The sequence below is a fragment of the Thunnus albacares genome, chromosome 15 (genome assembly GCF_914725855.1).
Source record: "Thunnus albacares chromosome 15, fThuAlb1.1, whole genome shotgun sequence".
NCBI classification, from domain to species: Eukaryota; Metazoa; Chordata; class Actinopteri; order Scombriformes; family Scombridae; genus Thunnus; species Thunnus albacares.
This window is the reverse complement of record NC_058120.1, coordinates 21,524,525-21,547,152: the sequence shown is the minus strand read 5'-3', so window position 1 is coordinate 21,547,152 and position 22,628 is coordinate 21,524,525. Positions and strand designations below refer to the sequence as shown.

At 39.8% G+C, this 22,628-nt stretch overlaps 3 protein-coding genes across 8 annotated transcripts in view; 1 reads left to right on the top strand and 2 right to left on the bottom strand.

Annotated features, from left to right (window-relative positions):
- The window catches only part of nkx2.1 (NK2 homeobox 1), a 43,388-nt gene extending 33,898 nt beyond the window's left edge, over window positions 1-9,490 (bottom strand). For 2 of the 6 annotated variants that reach the window (XR_006407280.1, XM_044374211.1), the window contains exons 1-5: window positions 8,933-9,490; window positions 7,209-7,244; window positions 5,682-5,806; window positions 3,394-3,486; window positions 2,728-2,837 (exon numbers count right to left, since the gene is read on the bottom strand). The gene's annotated coding sequence lies outside the window, so the exon portion shown is untranslated. Of the gene's footprint in view, window positions 1-2,727; window positions 2,838-3,103; window positions 3,153-3,393; window positions 3,487-5,180; window positions 5,413-5,681; window positions 5,807-7,208; window positions 7,245-8,932 lie in introns of those variants that run through there. The other 4 variants (XM_044374214.1, XM_044374213.1, XR_006407281.1 and 1 more) reach the window with 4 other exon arrangements.
- Window positions 9,491-9,513: 23 nt separating this feature from the next.
- The window catches only part of slc25a21 (solute carrier family 25 member 21), a 111,268-nt gene continuing 98,153 nt past the window's right edge, over window positions 9,514-22,628 (bottom strand). The window contains exons 10-11 of the mRNA XM_044374207.1: window positions 9,681-9,785; window positions 9,514-9,550 (exon numbers count right to left, since the gene is read on the bottom strand). Coding sequence (XP_044230142.1) covers window positions 9,716-9,785 — 70 coding nt within the window. The 3' untranslated portion in view covers window positions 9,514-9,550; window positions 9,681-9,715. The remainder of the gene's footprint in view (window positions 9,551-9,680; window positions 9,786-22,628) is intronic.
- On the top strand, window positions 11,725-22,380 carry pax9 (paired box 9). The gene is made up of 4 exons (XM_044374205.1): window positions 11,725-13,576; window positions 14,263-14,877; window positions 16,956-17,095; window positions 20,922-22,380. Exons 1-4 carry the CDS (start codon window positions 13,573-13,575, stop codon window positions 21,174-21,176), a joined length of 1,014 nt encoding a protein of 337 aa, XP_044230140.1. The 5' UTR covers window positions 11,725-13,572; the 3' UTR covers window positions 21,177-22,380.

The window sequence follows — 22,628 nt, the reverse complement described above, 5'->3', positions numbered from 1 at the left end:
GACGCCCCGGCACAATGTCCTTTAACTTTCCAGGATAAATCCGAGCTTGTTCCGTGTTGTCATGGTTTTGAATGGAGCTGAATAGGATCTGGGCCACTATCTACTGCTCTGCGTCTACTGCCGCCAAGTCTATAGTCTGAAGCAATATTACATGTGTGATTCAGGACGTATTAAATTCCTTTTAGATTTTCAGAGTTCAACAAAGTCAGTGACCTATATTATCGCGCCAAAACGCTCTTAAATCAGCCTTCTTCTGTCGTTTTCTTCCCGTTTGAGATCTTTACGCACATCACAAGTCTTGTCCCTGAAAACTAAACGTTATATAACAAGATATTTTCAGAAAAAAAACACATCAGATCTGAGAGGAAAGACTCCCTCCACTGTAAAGCATCATTTTCTCTGCACACAACAGCCTCCCAGTGGTTGACAAACAGCTGCGGATTACAGTACGCAGGTCAGCTGGAGTGGATAGTTTACAGAGAGCACTCGATTGGAGAGCAAAAACACGCAAAGGCAAAGAAAAGTCATGTCCAAAGAGCGGGAATTTTCTGTCCACAATGACCCAACAGCCTCTTAATCTATTTAACACCCGCTGGCTTCAGCTAGAGAGGGTCCTCTGCAGCTCCCAAGAGCTCTCCACTGCCAAATATTTACTCTGTTGTTCAGATCTCCAAACCCAATCCCTTCTCAGCCAAATGGAGATTTTTCTCACATGGCTCTGCAGCTGAAATCTCAACAACTGACAGTTTTGACGTTTAAGAGCGTATAAGGAACCTCAGTAGATGTTTTGCAGTCTGATCGGCCTTTACAAACTATGTAGTTTAACAATAAACTGATGCTTTTCTCATATTGGCTTCTCTCCACTGGCTAACAGTCAAATTCAGTAGAAAATATGACATTTTAGTTGTTATATTAGTATCAGGCACAGCATGATGAAGCTCCCTGGTTTCTGGATTGTGTGTCCAGAGTGACTAAAGACTCTCAGGTCAGCTGACCAGATGTTTCCTGAACCCCCCCCCCCCCCCCCCCCCCTTAAAAATGACTGAGACAACTTTCTGTTATCTGTTCTAAAATTAAACCCTTTTGATTCCAGGATTGTCCCTAAAGTCATTACCTCTAAACTAGAACCAGATCCTTTATCAGTCATCCTCGGCTCATCTGAATCCACAGGGAACCTTAATTCAGCTCTGAAACTGTTCCCGTTCTCTCGTCGCAGGAAAGAAATCACACATACTAGAAGGAAATTACTGTCCCAAACATTAAAATGCGGCTGGGCGACATAATTAACACCTTACATTTAGAGAAGATTCAATATGCAACCACTTACTAAGCACATTGGAGCTTGAAATTAGAAGACACCTTTGTTATATTTCACAATATTGTACAAATATGAATGAAAGATAAACAGGGAAATTGTTTAGAGTGACAAACGGGGAAAAGGAAACAAATGGATAATCCCAATGTCTCCTCTCAGTTATTGATTGTGTGATTAAATGTCTAGTGGATACCTCTATACCACATCCTTTGATTTTATTATTGTTAAACTGAGCAACAACTTAAGTTCTGTGCTAAATAGCACTAAAAAAAAATGTTTAAGGGAAATTCAATGCAGGTCTTTGCCCCTGAATAATCTGTTTACCTTTTAAATCCTCCAATTCTACTGATATAAAAACTCTCAAGACTCAAAATGTAGTATATAGTGATTTTCTAACTCTTTTATATCCTGCATCTTTAATATTTTGCCCTTAATTGCCTTTACCGAGAAGCACAGTTTTGAAAAGTGCCGTATAAATAAATATGATCTTAATTAAACTCTAAAGTATTTATAATAATGCTAATCTAAGTCAACGTCCTAAAACAAACACTCACAATGGCGCCACCATGTCCTGTAATCTGCACTCATGTCGTCCAGTTACCAAACACTATGTGACGGCTCAAATTGTGAGCCTGCAGTTTATGAGTGAAGCAAAGAAAGAGATAAAGCCGTGCGCCGTTTTATCTGATTCCAGTCTGAATCATTGTCCGTCACTTTAAACATCCACAATGACCCCACTGTTACTCCTCAGTGCGGCATGATGCTCCAGCAGCTGCACCTGCCGCTGGTATCCTCTCCGTCTCCCTGTCCTGTAAATACCATTAGCATTTTGGAGAGGGGCTGCGGGGGATAATTACTTGGCAGCCACATCTCTCTCTCTCTCTCTCTCTCTCTCTGCAGTAAACCCCAGAGTCTTGTGAGGCCGCTTGACCACGCAGCAGCAGCAGCAGCAGCAGCAGCTGTGTGCTTACTGCTTAGTGAAAGTGTGTCAAAAAAAAGTCAAGTCAGGTTTATTTGCACAGTGATTTAAAGACACAAAACCACTGTGTGCCAAAGTGGTTTTCATGAATGGAGATAAAAAACAGGAAAAGGGAGACAGATCCTGGAACATCAGTGAAGTTATGAGAGAAATAAAGTGGACTGAAGAACATAAAACGACATGTTTATCACTGGGGAAAGCCAACGCATGAAGAAGATGTAAACGGGAGTTTTTAAAGAGTCATTCCAGAGTCTTAGTGAGGCTAAAAGCTAAATTATGCTCTTAATTTGATAGTTCCAGTATGCTTTGTGTTTAGTTTAAATTAAAATTTGGATTATTTATTGTGATATTTTTTGTGAGACAGTGTAACCTCCAGTCATTATGAGGAAAAAGTTATGATATTATGATTAAAAAATAGAGAAATACTACTCACTTTTAAGCCGAGTTGTTTCCACGCCCGCCATCGTCACAGCTCACCAGTGGTTATTTGGGTCCCATTAAGTTTATATTGTCAACTACAGGAAGCAAAGAGGCCGTTGCCATCTGCAAAAAATGTATTGTATTATTATTAAAGTCATTGGAGGAAAATATGTTTAAAAAATATCAAAGTAATTGCAGGCTGTTAAAAGTAAATGTATCTTAAAAGATCTACTCTGTTAATGAGAACAAGACCGTATATGATAATCAGTTTATATACTTCATTTCACTTCATTGTGGTCATATGCTGTTATTTAAAGCAGGGAGATCCAAACTGTATTAAATAACTACATGCTGTTGGCATTAATGTCTATGAGGAAATATGTGCTCACTTAGTCAAAACAGGCTCTTTAGAGGATCCGACGGTCAGCGTTTACTTTCCACAACAGGAGCTGGAGGAACAGGAGGAACATTACTCATCAATCATTATTGTTTTAAAAGTATTAATCTAAGTAAATCATCTTTAAGCATTTGATGAATAGAAAAACCCTCATTTATTTATTTTACACTGGGTTAAAATAGCATAAAATTTCAGTGACACAGTTATTATATCTTCCTGACTTCATGACCAGAGGATGTCAGGTATGAAGAGGCTGCTTGGAAAACAGAAAGTCTTTCCTACCTGTTTTGTCTTGTCCCTGTTTTCCTGAGATGCATCGTGGAAAGAGAGACACTGACCATGGGTACTTCCAACTTGTTGACATGTCTGACTGCCCTGAAAAAAATAAGAGTAAGTTAAAAAAAAAAAAAAACATTTTTGAGGACAAAGCAATGATCATTTTTGGTGTTTTACATGTTTACAAGCACTTACTAAACCAGAAATGTATCACTTTTGAGCACAAACAGCAGCTAAAGTCTTTTGTAGTTACACATGTGCGCTATGTGTGATACTTGGTTGCCCTCTACAGGACACATGTTAAACCTGACAGAGAGATTATCAACACTTGTTCAGCCCTTTTCAACAATACACAGACTGTTCAGTCCATCCTCATTAAAAGCCTATTGGCCCATTTGAATTACACAAAAGACAATAACAAGACAAAGACAGAGGACAACAGTGAAAACAATACTTTATGAAAAATACTTGGACATGTTCCTCCTAATTATCTTGAACTGAAATGAAGGGGTGAATACTGTGTGAAAAGGATGGCAGGTGGTTTGGAGCTGCACAGGATGAAAATCCTCTATAGCTGCTGTTGGAGAAGGTGTTTAATGCTGCTTAAAGTCAGTGGTGGCAGGTGTTGAGAGAGGCAAAACTATCACTGTCCTGCAGGTTTCACTGCTGGGATTCATGCAGCCATCACCTGACCTGCACATTAAGATTCAAGGCAGGCTCATTGACTCAGGCTAAACACTGCACAGGAGAGGCTTAATGCATTTTAAAATGCATTACAAGTAAATCTGACTGACTAAAATGACTCAATATTAACTTTAGGAGTCAAAAAATGGAGGCAAATACACACAAAGATTCTAACAAGAAAGTTACAAACATTCAGCATATTGGGTAGTAAAAAGGATCTAACTTAAAAGTGTTTATAGATGGTTTTACTATACAAAGGTACATACAGCACAAGGCAAAGTAATATCAATAAATATAGCAAAAAGAACCACCTCATGTATTGAGCTTTTAGATTAATTTATACACACATAAGATGATTCTTTTCTGTTTTTAACTATTCCTGACTTTGTCCGGAAGAATAAACAGTAGATCCTGCTTTTTTTTTATTATTAAGGCAGAGCACCTGACTGAATTTCAGTGCAGGAGACGTGCACCTGTTTCCTCTTATGAACTAATATAGATAAATAATAAACATTATGGGTTAGGATGGATACAGAACAGTATACAGTGCTGTGCAAAAGTTTTAGGCACTAAAAGTAAAGTGAGGATGCTTTCAAAAGTATTACCATGAATTTCAAATAAATTTCAGTAAACAGAAGACACCTAAATGAAATCAATGTTTGCTGTGAGCAGCTTTGCCTTTATAACAGCACCAATTTTTCCTCAGTACACCTCCACACAATTTTTCAAGGTATTTGGCAGGTCGGTTGTTTCAAGCACACAGTTTCTCTGTGGATTCAGGCGTCTCAGCTGCTTCTCTCTTTTCGTGTAATCTGATCGATGATGTTGAGATCAGGACTCTGTGGAGGCCGAACCACCTCTTGCAGGACTCCTTGTTCTTCTTGTCGGTGAGGAGAGTTCTTTATGACTCCGGCTGTATGTTTGGCATCATCGTCATGCTGCAGAATATATTTGGGATTAATGAAATGCCTCCCCTGCATTATGGATAAGAATCTAAACATCTAAAGTACCTGAACACTTTGCACAGCACTGTAAGTAGTGGGGTGATATAAGGGAATAATGACATATCTATGCATTTTTTGAAATTTTTAAACTGAAACTGCTTCAGAGCTAAAACTATAAATATTAATCTTTGACTACTAACTAGTAAAACACCATCTTGTGTAGTAGTGCATGGCAGTGGCTGCTAAGGTAAACTTTAATGCCTGCAGTAGTTGATGTATCATTTACAGATTTCTTGATTCATAAATGTCCACCAGATGGCGCCACTGCATTTTGGAAGAACCAGGCTGTGCGGTCAGAGTCTGAGTCTTGGCACTGACTCAGCAGCCATCACTGATCCTGTGTAGAGAACGTGACCCAACAATGACACACAGGAAGACTTTAGAAAATGAAAACACTTGCTTCTCGTCACCAGGAAATGACGGGATAGATTATTGACCCAGAGTCGGATTCCTGGAAGCATCTGCCATCTGTTTCTCCACATATACAAACCAGTAAAAAATCAACTCACCTCACTCTACCTGTTTCTCCTGCCAAAATATGTTGCTTCAGATTCCACTAACATGCAACTTGCTATTAAATTTTGCAATCAAGTGCAGCAGCCTCACCTCATTTCCATGTTGGAGTGCAACCATGCAGCATGCAGAACGGATTTATGAGGCTTCAGTGCTGTGAGCTGTTCACTTCGCCATGAAAGCAGAAAGAATTACACCACCTGCAGGTTCCCGGGCTTCTAAGGAGAGAACAAGGTGAAAAGTTAGGAATGATAATTATAGAACTTTCTATCATTCCTGCTTTTTATTCCTATCATTCCTAACATTTACTCCACGCCGGTTTTTTTCCTGGCGGCAGGCTTCATAAACACAATTCAACTGCATAATCTTTCTTACAATCCTCCCTGACATTATACATCTGACTCTTGTCGGCCTCTGTTTGTTTATGAGGATATTGAACACTCAGTCTACTCAGTAATCTAATAACACTGTGTAAAAAAAAAAAAGAGACGCTTGTGCGCCCAAAAGCTGACTAATTGCAGGAATGTTTCTCCGCTTATGCTGGGATCTTAATGGATGAGGAAATTTAATATAAGTGCAATCCAGGTATGACTCAACGATTCCCAGAGTCTAGTGCATAACACGGCGGTGTGGTCTGTATCAACACCCCATTTGCACGTTTCTGCACAAAGGAAACGCCGCGTAAAAGCGCAGTAAAGATGGAGCTTTCCATTTTTCAGTGTCCTTGCATTCGGGACAAAGAGGGGTCCAAATTAGGGCGGAATGAAATATTTAATACTAATGGATGCCAGGTGCCAGACGAACAGATGTCAAAGTGATGTATGCTTAAAAGTGTCGTAAATATTGTTTCTTTTTGTCCCTCTCTGCTGAAACCCAGGCCTGGCCTCTGAAACACGACTACATACGTCGTTAACCCGCGTTCGTCCTCATTAAGGCCGCACTAAAGTTACCGGGCCACTCAGCCCGGGAGAAGTGCTAACCTGCAGAAAGACTTTAATGGTGTCACCGCAGTTTGGACGGCAAAGGTTAGAGTCATCAATGCGGGTTATTTTAAAGGCGCCCAAGCCATAGCATCCCCCCCCACCCCTCCCTCCCCCCCTTTCAAAAAAAAAAAAAGCAGCAGCCTCCACACATTAAATCTCCATATAGTCTTATCTTATTTGTATCAAACAGCTCTGCGCCTTCATAAACTGGATTAGTGGAGCATTTGGGTGACAAACTGCTGCTGGGCCTTGAGCTCACACACACACACACACACACACTCACTCACACACTATAACTCTCCACATGTGTGTATCTTATTGCAGTCCGTTTTGGGGACAGTTGGTATGAGATGACAGACCTCCAACCCCTCTGTGAAGCAAGAAATCACCGCGCGTCCCCATAATAACCTGTTAGTGGTGACTTGGATTTCCCGCAGGATCCTACTGGGAACATTTATTCACCCCTTTGCAGTTTTCTCTGCGGAGAATCTGAGCAGCAACGCGGCTCTGCAGATAAGGAAATCTACTCTGCTGCAGTAGTAGTACAGGATGTAGCCTGTTTTTTTTTGTTTTTTTTCTGTTTGGGACCACAAAGAGGAATCAGTGGGCGGATTACAGTCAGTCCAATTCAACTCACTTGTGTCTTGATAGAAGATGACTCACACCCATCAGGCTGCAATGAATGAATGTGATTATTAGAAAATAAATCACTGCGTGGGAAATATAGTCTGATAATAATAACAAAAATAATAATAAAGATATTTTAAAAACATAATATTCAACAAAATAACTTTACAGCGATAATTTTTTTTGACTTTCTAGTTACTTGCAAAAAATATTATTTACAATATGAAGAATAACTTAATTTTTACGACTTCAGATAAAAATCGCATCATTTCTGTTGTTTTTTGTTTTCTTTTTAAATGTAGTTTTTTAATTATTATTATTCAGCACTTTTTTAATGCACTTTAATAGCGCTCGGGTGGTGATGGATCGACTAGGCGTGTCAATAAGTTAATTTCTTTGTGGTTTCGGCTTTCAGTGTGACACCTGCAGCTCTGAACGATTCAAACGTGAATATAAAATGATTGATTAGGTTACTATGGCAATAAAAGTGATGTTTGGTTGCTTAAACATCTTTAGAAAAAACAAACATAGAATAATATTTGTCGCCTGTTTCTATATTAATAGAATGAATGATGAATGGTTGATGTATAACAGCATTTTTTATAGCTGATAAACGCATTTCACAGGTGCTGAATATAAATGCAAATCATAATAATAAAACCAATAATCATTTCAGAACGTTTCGATCCTGCTTTGATCCTTCAAGGATGAAATGATTTTTACACAGAAATGAGGAAGAAACATCGTCATTATTTTTGCATTAATTCGGTTACAGGTGTGAATATTTCAGGTGTGTTAATTGAAGAAACGGAGATTATACGATATATTCTTTAATGGGATCAGTATCAATCAGGTAAAATATACGAAGCTGCGAGAGAAAATCGATTTTCCATTGATTACGTTTGATTGGATCGTTTTATTAGATGCAATAAACCAATAACCCACATTTTATCCACCGCAACATGAAACTAAACTCCACTGAGGACAAAGAGGGAATATGAACGAGTTGTTCAACATACACACAAACTTTCCTTTATACTTTTTCGATCAGGCTTAATCGAAATCCTGCAACTATAAGCAACTCTTTGGGCTGCTTGATATTTTATTTGGTGTAAAACAGTCCCAGGTATATATATTTTTTTCTCATGCAGTGCTGGATCTCTCTCTCTCTCTCTCTCTCTCTCTCTCTCTCTCTCTCTCTCTCTTAGTGGTGACAACAACTGCTGAGAAAAAAAAAAAAGGTTCATCATGTCCTCACTTGTTGTAAATTAAAAAGCAAAAAGGTGGTTAAACTCTGTTCACACATGAAGGAGGATAGCTGAAGTGGGAGTGGTTGCGACATCACAGCTCATAGCTGTTTTTCAAGCCTACAGTGTAAACGGACTGAGGTGGATCTGTGAAGTTTTGTGCCACCAAACACAATTTATCTGTACTCGACAAGAAAGAAAAGCAAGATTGGAGGCGCTAAAATGTATAATTCATGTTTTTTTTCCACCTCCTTTCTCATTATAACAAGATGAGACATTAAACATGTGAACAGGATTCTTAATCTTTGGGGAACAGTGGATGTTGGTGTCCATCATGATGTTATTTATGGGAGTGTTAAGTGCTCGCTAGAAGTAAAAAAAAGATTTTTTTTCTCCACTATTTCACTTTTTTAATGATGTGCAGCTTAATATTTTGCCTGGTTAGGACTGTCAGCGCCTTAAATTATTATAATTTTATTTTTCTTACTTCATTCTGGCATTCAGTATCCTTTCAAATTTGGTATCCATTGCATTGGAGGAACATCACCTTAAAGGACAGCTTCACAATTTTTTCAACTACGTCCTAAAACAACAGTCAGGTGTCCATATTGACACAAGTTTTTCTTGCTGTAATCATTCCTCCTTCTTCACACTGGCCATTAAGTGATCCCAGCATAATACACCTTCAGTGTAAGTGACGGTTGACAAAATTCACAAGCGTCTTACAGTCCTTTTTTAGAGCCAAATTCCCCCCTTTTTGTTGCTATACTTCCACCGCAGCTCAACAGGAAAACACTGTCTGTGGAGACACAAAGAGGGAATTTGTAACTAAAAAAGTTGTGACTGTGGAAAATATCCACAGATGGTTGAAGGCTCATATAAGCGTCAGATTCACTTTTAAATACATTTTTTTGGCTCAAAACGAGGGCTGTGGGGTTTTTGTCCACACATAACACATTTGGAGAGGATCCTTTAATGGTCAGTATGAACAGGAGGAATGATTACAGCGAGCAAAACCTGTTTCAGTGTTCATATGGCCACCTGACTGTTGTTATTAGACACACTTGAAAAATTATGAACCCATCCTTTAATGGCGCACAGAAATCTGAAAAAAAAGAGGACAAGAGGCAAAACATTAATATCTTCCATCATCTTGAGTCAATAAGGACTTTCTAGCCGTGGAAACAACTATGACCAAAGCAGACACTGTGATGTAAACAGGTACAAGTGCAGACCTTCATCCAGACAGCGGTGTTATACTGTAGCAGCTTCACGATCCAGCTGAGACAAGAGCTCCTGTTTGCTGAACAGATTCCATAAACGTAAATAAAGGAAGGGATCTGTAAACAAGAGGAACAAATATTACAAATTAATACAAAGTCGTCCGATTTTGGAATCATTAGAGGAAAAATATGATCATGCTGTTGCAGGTTTATTCATATTTTCTATCTCCAAACGAAACAGGGGTTGCGTGCATTAAAGAGGTGTAAATACACTTGAGCAGTTTGTTAAAAAAAAAAAAAAATGTAATCCAACTGTCTGAAGAGAAAAAATAAACGGATGTAGAAATCAAGCTGGAGGAAGTGCAAAAAAATTGGTATTATTTACAAAATCTTCCTCAAGCGTTAAATCATAGATTATCGAGACACAATGGGAGTGTGTTTTGCAAGCACTGCATTGCAAAGTTTTGCATATAAACCCTAAAGGACACCAGACAAACACACACAGCAGAACTCTGCAACATATTCAGACAAGAAAATCCATTAGCTATATACATCCTGCAGGATTTAAGCCAGAAATGCAGTTTAAAAGACAATAATTTAATGTTGTTTAATTTCTTTAGTAAATTATAATGTAGTTATCTTCATCTTAAAACTTCTGGTGCAAATATAATATATAACCAACTGCAACACTGATTAAAGTGTAAGACTGTCTCATAGTAGATTATGTGCAAAACAATGAGCATTACCTCCTTACATTCAGAGAAACATAACATGAGAGCAGGTAATAAAACTATTCGGCCTGCTGTCTCCTGCAGCAGAGCGAGTCGCGGCTCTCCAGTCCATCATCAGGCAACACAATTTGTCAGACAAGTGATGCTTTGCCTCAACAGGCGGTATGAACAATTCAATTCGACATGGACGATTTTTTTTTTTTTTTTTTTTGGCTTGTGGACCATACAGGCATGTGACAGGCATGTAGAGTCTGGAAATCATGCGTGGAAGCCTGTTAGCAAAGTGGCGCTCCGGGTCCGGTAAGTTAATGAAAACATGGAGTGAAGATCTACAGCTTAAATACATATTTATTAAAGATTACATCTACATTTAGAACACATAAGATCCCATTCACTACAAGGCCAAACACACAGTGTGCTGACGGGATAATGATAAGCATATGAAACTTCTTTAACCCACCTTAACAGCCTCCCCATTTGCAAATAAGTGACTTTATTATTATTATTATTTTTTCGTGATAATATGCTGATAATAATAATATTACTAATAATATGATCGGATCATTTGCAATTCTTTCTCTGAATGTAATAATAACATAATTTATCCGACTGGATGGGAAATTTGAACAATGCTTTCAATAAACTGCAATTATTTCTTTCAACCAGCGATATACTGTTAATATCTTCCAGTTGTTTGTGATGTCATTAATCGGATAAACGTGCAGGAAAAACCGGCGATGGCCCCCTCTGCGTCTGCAGCGTCATGTCTGCTCAAGTGGACGGACATGTAATCTGCTGTACATGATGAGTTTTATCAGAGAAAAAAAAAAGGAAGGAAGGAAGGTGTCCGTTTAGTCTGAAAAGGTTGAAGATGGAGCAGTTTGCGGAGACCTTTGATCCCCCCCCTTCCACAACTGACCTCTTGTTATTTCAGCCACCAGAGGCACCTCAGTGGAAACAAGTTGAGCACGTTTCCCCGCGGTAAACATTATCCTTGACGCATTAGTGGCCTGGGAGCTGAGCAGGGGTGGGCAGGTGGTGGGGTTGGAGGGGTGGAGGGGGGTTAAAAGCGGTGATAAAGTGGTAAATTTTTTAAAAATGAGTCAACTAAGACCCCCAGTCGGTCGTCATAAGGCAAATAAACTCTCATATAAACAACAAATATATCCAGAAAAGCGTTAATTTGCGCCTCTTTAAAAATTTAAATCTGTGTAATTTCAGAGATTTATGCCATTAAGAAAAGGTGGGGGAACTTTAAACAAAAAAAATGTAGGTATAGCACGCCCCCCCCCCACCACCACCCCCCCTCCCCTCCCTCCCTCCAGTATTCAGCCTACAGAGCTGTGCGTGCTGAAACAAATACTGAGGAATACTTTGTGTACATTTTGGCCCCTCAGAGTCGCTTCGGTGTTTAATGTCAGCAGAGGTTTTCAACGATATTCCTAATTGCACGGCTGTACGGGAGCGCCGTTTGATGTCTACATGCAACGTTGATCCCTTTAGGTTGCACAGAGATGAGGGTCAGTCATGCGCCGTGGCCTTTTTAAAATATGACACGAGAAAACCCAAAGCATATGTCAAAAGGGGAGAGAGTGGAGGCGCAAAGTTATGGCGTGTGTTTGTTTCTCGTGTCGGGAAGCAACAAATCTTTCTTATCGCTTGCAAGTGGGGGTTTCCATGTATGCGGAGGCAGTTAAGCTAGAAATTATCCCCCTTTTAAGATATTCTTCTGCAAACTTTGACACTGAAATGCAGCTATGTGAAGGATGAGACATAAAAGTTAATTTCTTTAGCATATATGCGCCTAAAAGCCTAAATTGCTTGTGCGCAATTGGCAAAAAAAGAAACCTTTTGGCCTGTCCGGTGCAAAGCCTTAATGCAAATCAAATGAGCTTACAACTTGAAATGTAAATATATATAATAAATTATTTACTTAAAATAACAATTTAATGCGGAATGGTCGTTACACACACGTACAGTTAAAATAAAATCATCTATATTTTTAAAATTGATAGAAGAATTAAATCTGGCATGGGTACAATCCCTCCATTTATTTTCAAACTGCATGAGCAGGCGGATTCTTTCCGCAGGTTAAACATTTGTCTCTTGATGGCCTTCATTTTCAGCAAAACATCCTCCCGTGAAGGATTTCTTTTTTTGGCGTGTTTTTGCAAAGTGTAGCACTCAAGTGCTTGATGCGTAAAGATGAATAAAAAAAAAAAAAACACGGGCGACAAGTGAGAATAAATGTGTGACAATCCTCGAGCGCGTGGACATACAATTTACATACAAAAACATCAGCTCGGCCCAATTACATTACTCAAAACCAATCATTCATTTCCTCCCATTTCCTTAATGATGCCATTTAAAAGGTTGAGATGAAGGGTGGTGTAGTGGAGCGTAAAGCCACCCAAATACAGGTTTTCCAACTTTTTTGTTTTCATAGTAAAACGTGGATATTTAGTTTAGATGGAAAGATTTAATATTAGTCATAAAAACACAAGCAACAGACAACATAGAGTAATTATACGCGGGGTTTTAGTTGCACAAGTTCATGTGCTTTTCTCTATATATTAATATTTTTTCAGGTTTTAATTCGGTGTGATGGTCACCCAACTGGAGCTTTTTACGCAACTTTTTTGATTTATTTAGCGCCACATCAGCGTTGGAAATGTGAAGATCTGATCCAAAATGATGATATTGCACTATACTTACCTTATCTGTCTCAATAACAAACGCATTCATGGTGGTATATCCCCAGCTTTGCTTTCTGATGGGGAGAGAGCAGGACGAGGAGGAGGACAAGGGGGAGGAAGGGGGAGGAGGAGGAGGAGGAGGAGAGGGGGGGGGGGATCTCTGTAGACTTGTCATGTCAAACTTTCTAACCAATAGCAACGCGGATCTACACAATCTCGAAACTCTATTGGAGAGTCCAGCCAATCAGCAGGGGAGAATCGTTGGAAGACCAGCCTCCTTATTTCAGCAGATAGAAATGTAAGCCTGTAGCCAGCACCGTCAGGAAACAGATCGAGAATTTAGTTCCTCTTGTTCCTTATCGCGCAAGAAGATTTTCTTGGACGCGGTTTTGGACAGTGGACACGCTGGACGCGGAGCAGGATCCACGCAGGAGGCACAACCAGGACTCCGTATTCTTCTTTTGCGGCTTTAACGCGATGGGTGAGTTCAATGTTGAATCGTGTTTTTTTTTTTTTTCCCCCTCTCTCTCTCTCTCTCTTCTCGTCAGGGATGCAGCGAACTGTCCAACGGCAAGGTGGGAATATAGCGAAGATATTGTCTCCCTGTGTTGTTGTGACGACTCAGATTGGCTCGTGTTTAATCCTGCGGGAAGAAACTAGTAGACTGAATTATTTCATGACAGTTATGCTTGCTTTTTGGCTACTGGACATCCGTGTGAAGTTTAGCTTGTGTGCACGACAGCAAAAAGTCAGCTATTAAGTTGGTACTTCTCACCAAGACAACAAACTTAACTAAAAGTGATAAATTTGTATTTTTGAGTAAACATATTTTTGATAAAATTACTTAAAAGTCGCTCTTTACGTAAAGATGCGCCCTGCGTAATTATGTTTTCTTCCAAATCAACTTTTAAGAGACATTAAAGAGTTAAAGGCACAATGCTCTGATAAAGGACACAGCTTCAATAACTAGAATAAAAAGACAGTTTAATGCTTCATAACTTTGCTATATTTGATTGTTTATAGCTAATTGTGAGTGTAGTTAGAACTGTTAGGCCCTGTAAATAAGTGCTTTAACACGGGTGTTAGCAGTCAGTGGTGGGCCTTGGGTTGGTTACCTAATCGCTGTCTCATTGTTCTGCCCTTCTGTGTGTTTGTTTTTGACACCAGAGCCAGCCTTCGGTGAGGTGAACCAACTCGGCGGTGTTTTCGTGAACGGCAGACCGCTCCCCAACGCAATCCGGCTCCGGATAGTGGAGCTGGCCCAACTCGGAATTCGACCCTGTGACATCAGCAGGCAGCTGCGCGTCTCCCACGGGTGCGTCAGCAAGATCTTGGCCCGCTACAACGAGACCGGCTCCATCCTCCCGGGGGCCATCGGAGGCAGCAAGCCGCGGGTCACCACACCCACCGTGGTCAAGCACATACGGACATACAAGCAGAGAGACCCGGGGATTTTTGCCTGGGAGATCCGGGACAGGCTACTCGCCGACGGTGTTTGCGACAAGTTCAACCTGCCGTCCGTCAGCTCCATCAGTCGGATCCTCCGCAACAAGATCGGGAATCTGTCGCAGCAGAGCCAGTATGAGTCGGGCAAGCAGGCGCCTCACCCACCGCCACAGCCAACGTTACCATACAACCACTTATACTCATACCCGACGTCCAAAGTGCCCACTCCCCCCGGCATGCCCACCCTTCCCGGACACATGGCCATGCACAGGATATGGCCTTCCTCGCACTCTGTGACAGATATTCTGGGGATACGGTCTATTACAGAGCAACAAAGTAAGCATGGCTGCATGGAGGGCGGTTGCATTTGTTTATTGCACGACATATATCCAACTTTTTGAGAGTTTTTTTTTTTTTTGCCCGCAAGAGCGCGAATGTGTGTGCGTTTAAGAGAGGGAGTGGTTTTATTTTTTTTTTTTTCCCCTGAGTTACTCTAATTGTTTTTTATAGCCTAAGCTCCCAAAAATAAGTATTAGGACGTTACGAACTCGCCGGCCTCTATGGCGAGAGAGCTTAAAATGCCATTTGACCTGCCTGCTCTTATTGATTTGAAAGGGAGGCAGGTTAGTTCAGAAACAGATGGCCCGGCTTGCAGTAATAATTAAGAAGCGGATGTGGAATATTAGAGGGACAGCAGAGGGAAAGGCGGTGAGATGAAGTGCATCAAAATGAGGTGTTCTGAATGTTTGCCATGACTTGGAGCCAGACTTTTAGTGCTGCGTATTGTGATTTAGGCCTCAAAGAGTCAGCTCGCCATAAGATATATATCCTGTGTTGCATTGCGTTGTGTTTGTCATAGGCTACATGTGTCACAAATGCAGGTAGGCCCAGATAACTTTGGCGCGCACTCAACAAGACCACAACTGTTTTGGAAACAGTGAAACAGGATCCGGCATAAATCAGTGTTAATGGTCGGGCTCGGTGTTGTGGACGGGATTTTTCTGAGAGCCTGTTTTCCAGTGGCAGGAGGGGAAGTGTTGTCAGTGCAAGAGCAAGAGTCCTGCTGTCAGGATTCAGAGCTTCCATGCAGAAACACGCCCCGGCTCCTCTCCACCGCCGCCATGCGAGCTTAACTCGGGCAATAAACAAGACAAATGTGACGCAGATATCCACCAGAAATCACAGCGGAGGAATGTGTTTTGAAAATATGGCCTTTTTAAACAATTTGTGCATTTCCAAATGATTAGCAGATGTTTGTGGCAGGTTTCTGAATGCCGGGTTTAAGTTTTTTTAAAAGTAGGATTGAGTAACGTTGCACCAGGGAGATTATTTTTAATAAAATGTAAGTGGGAATTTATGACAAATTGCACATACAAAAGCCATATAAAAAGAAAACAATAGAGAGACGCTTGACATTAACAGGTTTTTGGTGATTTCACTTAAATGTAATAATTCTAGAGATTTAAATTAATGCATGACGCGCATGCGAGTACACACACACACATACACACACACACACGCACGCACACACACACATACTGCAGGCTGAATTTCTGTGGGTGAATACAAAAAAAAAAAATTAAGATAAAAAAAAAAAAGAAAAAGCTTTATAACATTGGTGGGCTTGCTTTTCCTACTGTGAACCGTGTATGATATGATCGCACACACACACACACACACACACACACACACACACACACACACACAAAGAGGAGGGAGACGGTGAAAAGTAAATCTAATTTGTCGCCAACAGGAAGACGTTGCGGTGGGCTTAAACGTCCAACCCTGACCCTCCAGAGAGTTGTCTTACCTCTCTAAACCATCTTCAACTGGGCCTCGATCCGATCTCCAGGAGGCACCATGTTCACTAAACGTTTAGTCTAAACACGGTTGTATTTAGCCAAGTGGAAAAACACGTAGATAATTCCACTTTCTCTCAGTGTTGTTGCTAAAAGCCCTGATCAGGTTTGTTGATTAATGACTGAAGTAAAAAATTCCTGAAACAAACTCAGATTTTAAGATATGATGTCACTTAAGGAGAATTACAAAAGGGGGAAAAAATTAAAAGAAAAATGAAAAACTCAATAGTTGATGATGTCGATTTTTTTTGGATTTGACACTTAAGCAGATATTTTTGTTTAACTATTCACGAATAGAAAAAAAAAAGTTAACGCCCCACAAATCAGCATATGAGCTTGTGCGCAAACTGACAAATGACCGTTCAAGTGCAAAATGTCACAGGGTTTATTGTGTCTTATGGAGCCTGGCTAACCTGCCTGGTGGATGCATGAGTATCAGCGGCCTGTGCGGGTCTTTTTTTTTTTTTTTTTTTTTTTCGTTTTTTTTTTTTTCTCCTAATCTCAAACCCTTTCTCTGACTTTCCTCTCTTCTCTCTTTCTCTTTTGCCCCCCCAGTTAGTGACAGTCCATCCTTTTCCAGCGCCAAACTAGAGGAATGGAGCGCTATAAACAGGACTAATTTCCCACCAGCAAGTTCTCCACTAGTCAATGGCGTGGATAAACCGCATTTAGAACCTGAAGCAAAATACACACAGGTAAAAAAAAAAATAATAATAATAAAGGGATACGTCTCTTTTTTCTGTAACCAAAACAGTTTATCCAAAAAGTCTGGCAATCAGGCTGTAAATGTAACTACAGTCTTTTATGATATTTTAATAATTATGTGGCCTGGAAATTTCCCTTTCACAGCATTAACGCGCTCTTTCTATTGGCTTGCTGGTAATGGGTGCATTTTAAAATAATATCTAATTATTATTTTTTTTCTATTTTGGCTTTATAAAGGCGCACTACCTGCAGGTCTTGCTTGCATGGTTAGTGCTTCCAATGAATCCTAAGAGTATAAATTACGGTATTTAATTATGAGTAGGTTACAGAGTTGTGGATAGTTGTTCTGTTGATTTTTTGTTTAGCTGTTTGGTTTTTTAAATCGAGTGTGGCTATTTTAACACTCCATTACTGTTAAGGCCCATAAGACCTAGTCTGTTTACGGGTAACTGTAGTATATTTTAATGGGCTGGGTCCATGCAGGGTTTGAGTCAAGACATTGAACTGGATGGCAATGAACGTCGACCACTGCGTCATTTTGTCTCATTTTGCCTTGTGCGAGAAAATACAGTATAAGCTGTTTGGTCTAAATCAACTCTCGTGAGGGCCTAAACTCTCGGGACTTTTACTGTTTTGCATTCAGTTGTTGGAGTCGATAAATATAGACTACGTGAAACAGTCAAATTCAAATGAAGGAGAGTCGATTCACGCTGAAATAGACGCCGAATTTCCGCATTTCTACTTTAAGTGAAATTAAGTTAGTTTTTTAACATTTAAAGACCATAAACCGCTATAAATTCGGGATAGTTGTTGCTTAGATTTGTATTAATTTTGTCTAATTTTCTATAAATATTTATTCTATTAGTTTATGTAAACGTATTTACGTGCCTTTAGATCTTATTTTTGCTTTTCCAGAGTAGGTAACAAATGAAGGGTTGTGATGACAGCACTGTGTACGCGCATGCGTGCTTGCTTAGTCTTTTTTTTGCACAGGATGCGCGATTCTCCTTATAGGAAAAAAAAAAAAAAAAGCAATTTCATGGCGCATAATTTATTTTGTCACTTTATCGCGGGGCAGTTTTCATGCTCGTTACGCAGAAAGCAGGGCCGACACAGTGAGATTAGGAGCGTTGAGAGTTGGTCTACAAGCACACAGTGGACACACACTGACTGTCAGAGCGGTTAGCCAGCCAGCTATACAAAAACAGAAGTGAGCCATTAAATGCAGAAAATAACAACTCTATAAATTACAAAGTTTATTGCATGAAAAACAAAAGATGGTGCAGCGAGTTCAGTTTCTCCAAAACACTGGAGGATTAAGCGTGCCTTTGTCACTCAGACTTCATACAGGAACTGCAGCTTCAACATCGAATGTTAAATACATCTGAAATGTTGATTTGTGAGACAGACAGAGACAGTAAAAGAGAGAGATGTCATGCAAAGACCGTGATCAAACACCAGAGGCTGAAAGGCCCCTGATTTTTTTCAAACTAATTCATTTGCTCCTAAGATGTCATGCTAGTGACGCATTTCCTCTTATGTTTAATATTTTCTTAGAGTTTAAGCAGCGCTTCTTTAATCCATTTGGGACACTGAAAACTTCTGAAGGTCATTTTTTTTTTTTATTTCTGTTACTGTGTCAAATATCAGTTTAGGCCTAAATCGTATAAACTGAAGTCTCTATGCGGTTAGAAATATGTGGCCTATAGGCGCTATGCGGGGTGCTGCGGGCAGATGCACCCATGAGACTCTCAGGTTTTCTCTCTGAGAAGAAGAAGTAGAAGAAGAAGAAGAAGAGCATCATTAAAATAGATTTAGGGTTGAGTCGAGAGCGAAGTGCGCGCGGCGAGGTCGGTGCTCGAAAACGCATGAAACATCTATTCATAAAAACAAACAATCAAAAGCTAAAATTCAATTCCATTAAATATTTGTTCATGCTTGATTAACCTGCTTTTTAAAAACATTGAAACTGTAAAATAACGATTGTTTTTTCCCCGATATAAACAACGGGATCAGCGCGTGACAAGGTGAATCCGTTTGGATTGTAATTATTTGGTTGATTTCTTTTATTATTCATAATTCAGTTCTGGTTTACTTGTGCTTAATAATAGTGATTCAAAACATTACAACACGTATTATTATTAACAAGTATTATTATTAACAAGCAGGCCTATTATTATTAAAAAGGAACAAAATAAAGGAAGAAGAAGAAAAGGTAAACCTGAACTGATTTTAATCACAATCAGTAAGTTATGAATACACTGCACAACTGTTTTAATTTAACATATTTCTATAAATATATTCTTAAACTCTAAATAAAACTCTAAATCAAAGTATATTCACTGTAGACAAATGGCCCTGAACAAATGAACAGATACACCTAATCAAATAAATGATGCAATAAGACAACCTATATACAGCTTCCAATGTTTTAATCTTGTTGACTTTGTGTCAGACAGGTGTTGATTCACATCTGTACTGACTCTGAGACTGCAGTTACTGCTGTTGTTGTTGTTGTAGTGGATTGCATTATACTGAAAGGTGTTTTCTGTTATTTTGTATATACTGTATGTGTGTATTTATGCACAGTAAATGTGTGTTTTTCATTAGTGGAAGGTAAAATGATCTTTAGAAAGCTTCTCAGTTAGACTAATTGATTTAAATGAAAAAACATTTTTTTTTAAACAAAGCTGAAGTCCTGTGTTACACTTTATGAAATAAGCTGCAAGTATTGTTGAGCCAAGTGAAGACACACAAACACCCACACACACCCAAACACCCACAGTCAGACCCACAGACACCCACTGGCGCGTGCGTACACACACACACACAAAACCAGTTTTTCTCTCTATAGTCATGTTGAATAATCACCACAAATGTCAGTTTGGTGTGTCATTTTTCATATCTACTTTGAAGAAATGGCCGGTGACTCTGCCGCTCAGGCAAAACTATGAAAATACCTCAGAAAAACAGAAAAGTTCCCAATTGTAGAAATTATTCTCAGTAGTCGCAGACCACCCAGGAACAGAAATTCGGCCTCCCTGTTGAAATGCTTTGGTGAATTCCTCAAGTTAAGTCCTGTCGCTGTGCCAGAAAAGCAAAGCCCATTCATGCTTTCGAACCCTATGCTCGCCTCATTCTCTATCATATTTCCCCTCTTCCTGCCCTTTCACTCTCAATCGCTCATGACATCTGTTTTGTGGCGCCCCCAACCACCCTGTCTCCCATCATCTGGCGTGGTATATCATCGCAGCCGAAGAAAAGTCCACTTTTGGTAGAAAACAAGTCCCATACACACAAGGGCAATCATGCATGTACAGTTTTTATATATGTTTAATATGTTCCAGGGGCATGAGCGCATAATTGATCATTCATACTTTCATCAAAATTGGAAAAATGGGGGGTTTTTTATGTGGTGGCTGTAATATCCAAGTTACAATTTAAGTCTCTGCTGTTTATAATTCAACCGGCTTCACTTTTCCTTTCACTTTCTTATACAGTTTGCCTCAGTTTTTTTCCCTCTCCCATTACAAGTCAGCTGCTTGTCTACCTGTGTTGAGTTCACTAAAATACTGTGGCTAAAATTGCCTTCTCCGTAATTTCTCAACCGACGACATTTAAGAATCTTTTCATGGTGAATAATTTGCTTTTTTCCAACTGTGAGGAAAACCATTAATGGAATTTGCTAACTGATTTTGACACTAAACAGTTAAGCTGATCGAAAAATGTTTTTCTATAAATGACCTTTCAGACCTATAATTTTAGCAGATTTTCACCTGCTAATCTCCTTCTTTCTCTCCTCTCTCCCTCGCCCAGACGCCGAATGGATTGCCCACAGTGAACAGCTATGTCACAGCGCCCAGCATCCCTCCCTACCACCCTCCCACCCAAGTGTCACCCTACATGGGGTACAGCGCCACCACGTCGGCCTATGTGACCGGTCCCACATGGCAGCCGGCCAGTGGCAGTGCTCTATCTCCCCACAGCTGTGACATCGCCACCCCTCTGGCCGTCAAAAGCATGACGGCCAACCGTGACGCCATTCACCCAGTCATCGCCTCAGCACTGTGAGGTCAGCTCCAGAGACTGATGGGGAGAAGACGGGGTACAGGGGGGGAGGGGAAGGGGGGGGAGTGAGAGACGGCGAGGACAGGAGACACAGAGTCTGTCCCCTGCGGCTTCATTTCATTCCCACTGCCTCCTTTCTATGAAGGACTCGGCCCCAGGACCCATATTTGCGCCGTTCTTTATGTCAACTCCCCCTTCCCCTGCTAGACACAGACACACAAAGACACACGAGGAATAAACAGTCTGTCAATTTTTTTTTACTACAAACTTGTTGTCTGAAAGAAAGAACTCGCAGGACAGGTGTACTGAAGGACTGATGTATGACTGCTACTCCATCCTTCAACACAGTTCCTCCCAATTTCTTTACTGCACACTTCTGCAAATGTCTTTGGGCAAAATGGGGTAATGTATAACTTCATGAATAAGAAATCAAAGAAGAGGAAAAAAACTTTGCATTAGTGTTTCAGGGTGCTTATTAATTGCTATTGTTTTTTTTAAAAAAAAATGTTTGTATGCTTTTTTTTTGTTGTTGTTTATGTTTTGATAAGTCTTATGGAGAATTGTTTTCCCACTTCTCTAAAAATGTAGCCTATGCAAGAGCTCCCGAGAGAAGTTAATGTTTATTTATTAGATTAAGGTACGTTGAATGAAGTGCAATTAGCCTTACAGACAGCATGGGAATCTCCACGCACGTTCAGACAAAATTGGCATTGGTCTTATGTTGGCGTCTATAGCATTAACAATTGACAAATGTTGCACAATGAAATTGAATGTATCTTATTAAATTGTTTGGCTGTTACTGGTCTTCATGGAGTTTGCCGCTTGTTTGGGGGAATCCTCAACACTTTTTATTCTGAGAAGAGAAGTACATCATCACACCTGAAAATATTTATTTTTCCCTCTCTCTGCCAGTGCAGCTGTGGTAAATTCAGAGTATTGTAGCCTACCGGCCTGTTTTACATGAGCAGGAAACTGCTTTTCATAAAAAAAGAAAAAATGTGTGTGCTCATACAAGGCCTGTATGCTCTATTGCAACGCGTCACAGCTCACTAGGAAAGTTCATTAGAAATGCTTTGAGCATACAGAGACACACACACACGCACACTCACCACATAAAGCAATTCTTTTAATATCTTTTAGCCATTCCAATAATAGTCTTCTCACCTCATTTCATTAAATATGGCTTCGTCTATTTTAATTAAGATTTATTCCAGAATATTAGCTGAGTGACAAAGGAAATCATGGTTTTAAAGAAATCCAAATATATTTTATTTAGTAAATAGTATATTATAAATATTATAGTTTGCACAATGAAAATTTTAGTGATGAAGAGAAGTGCTAAAAATTTAAAATGCATTATTTTTCCTAATACTTCCATAAAATTTCCTAATTTCAGTGTTAATTCTTTTGTTTTCGGTAAATATCTCATAAGGGAGTGGTTTGACTTTGGAAACA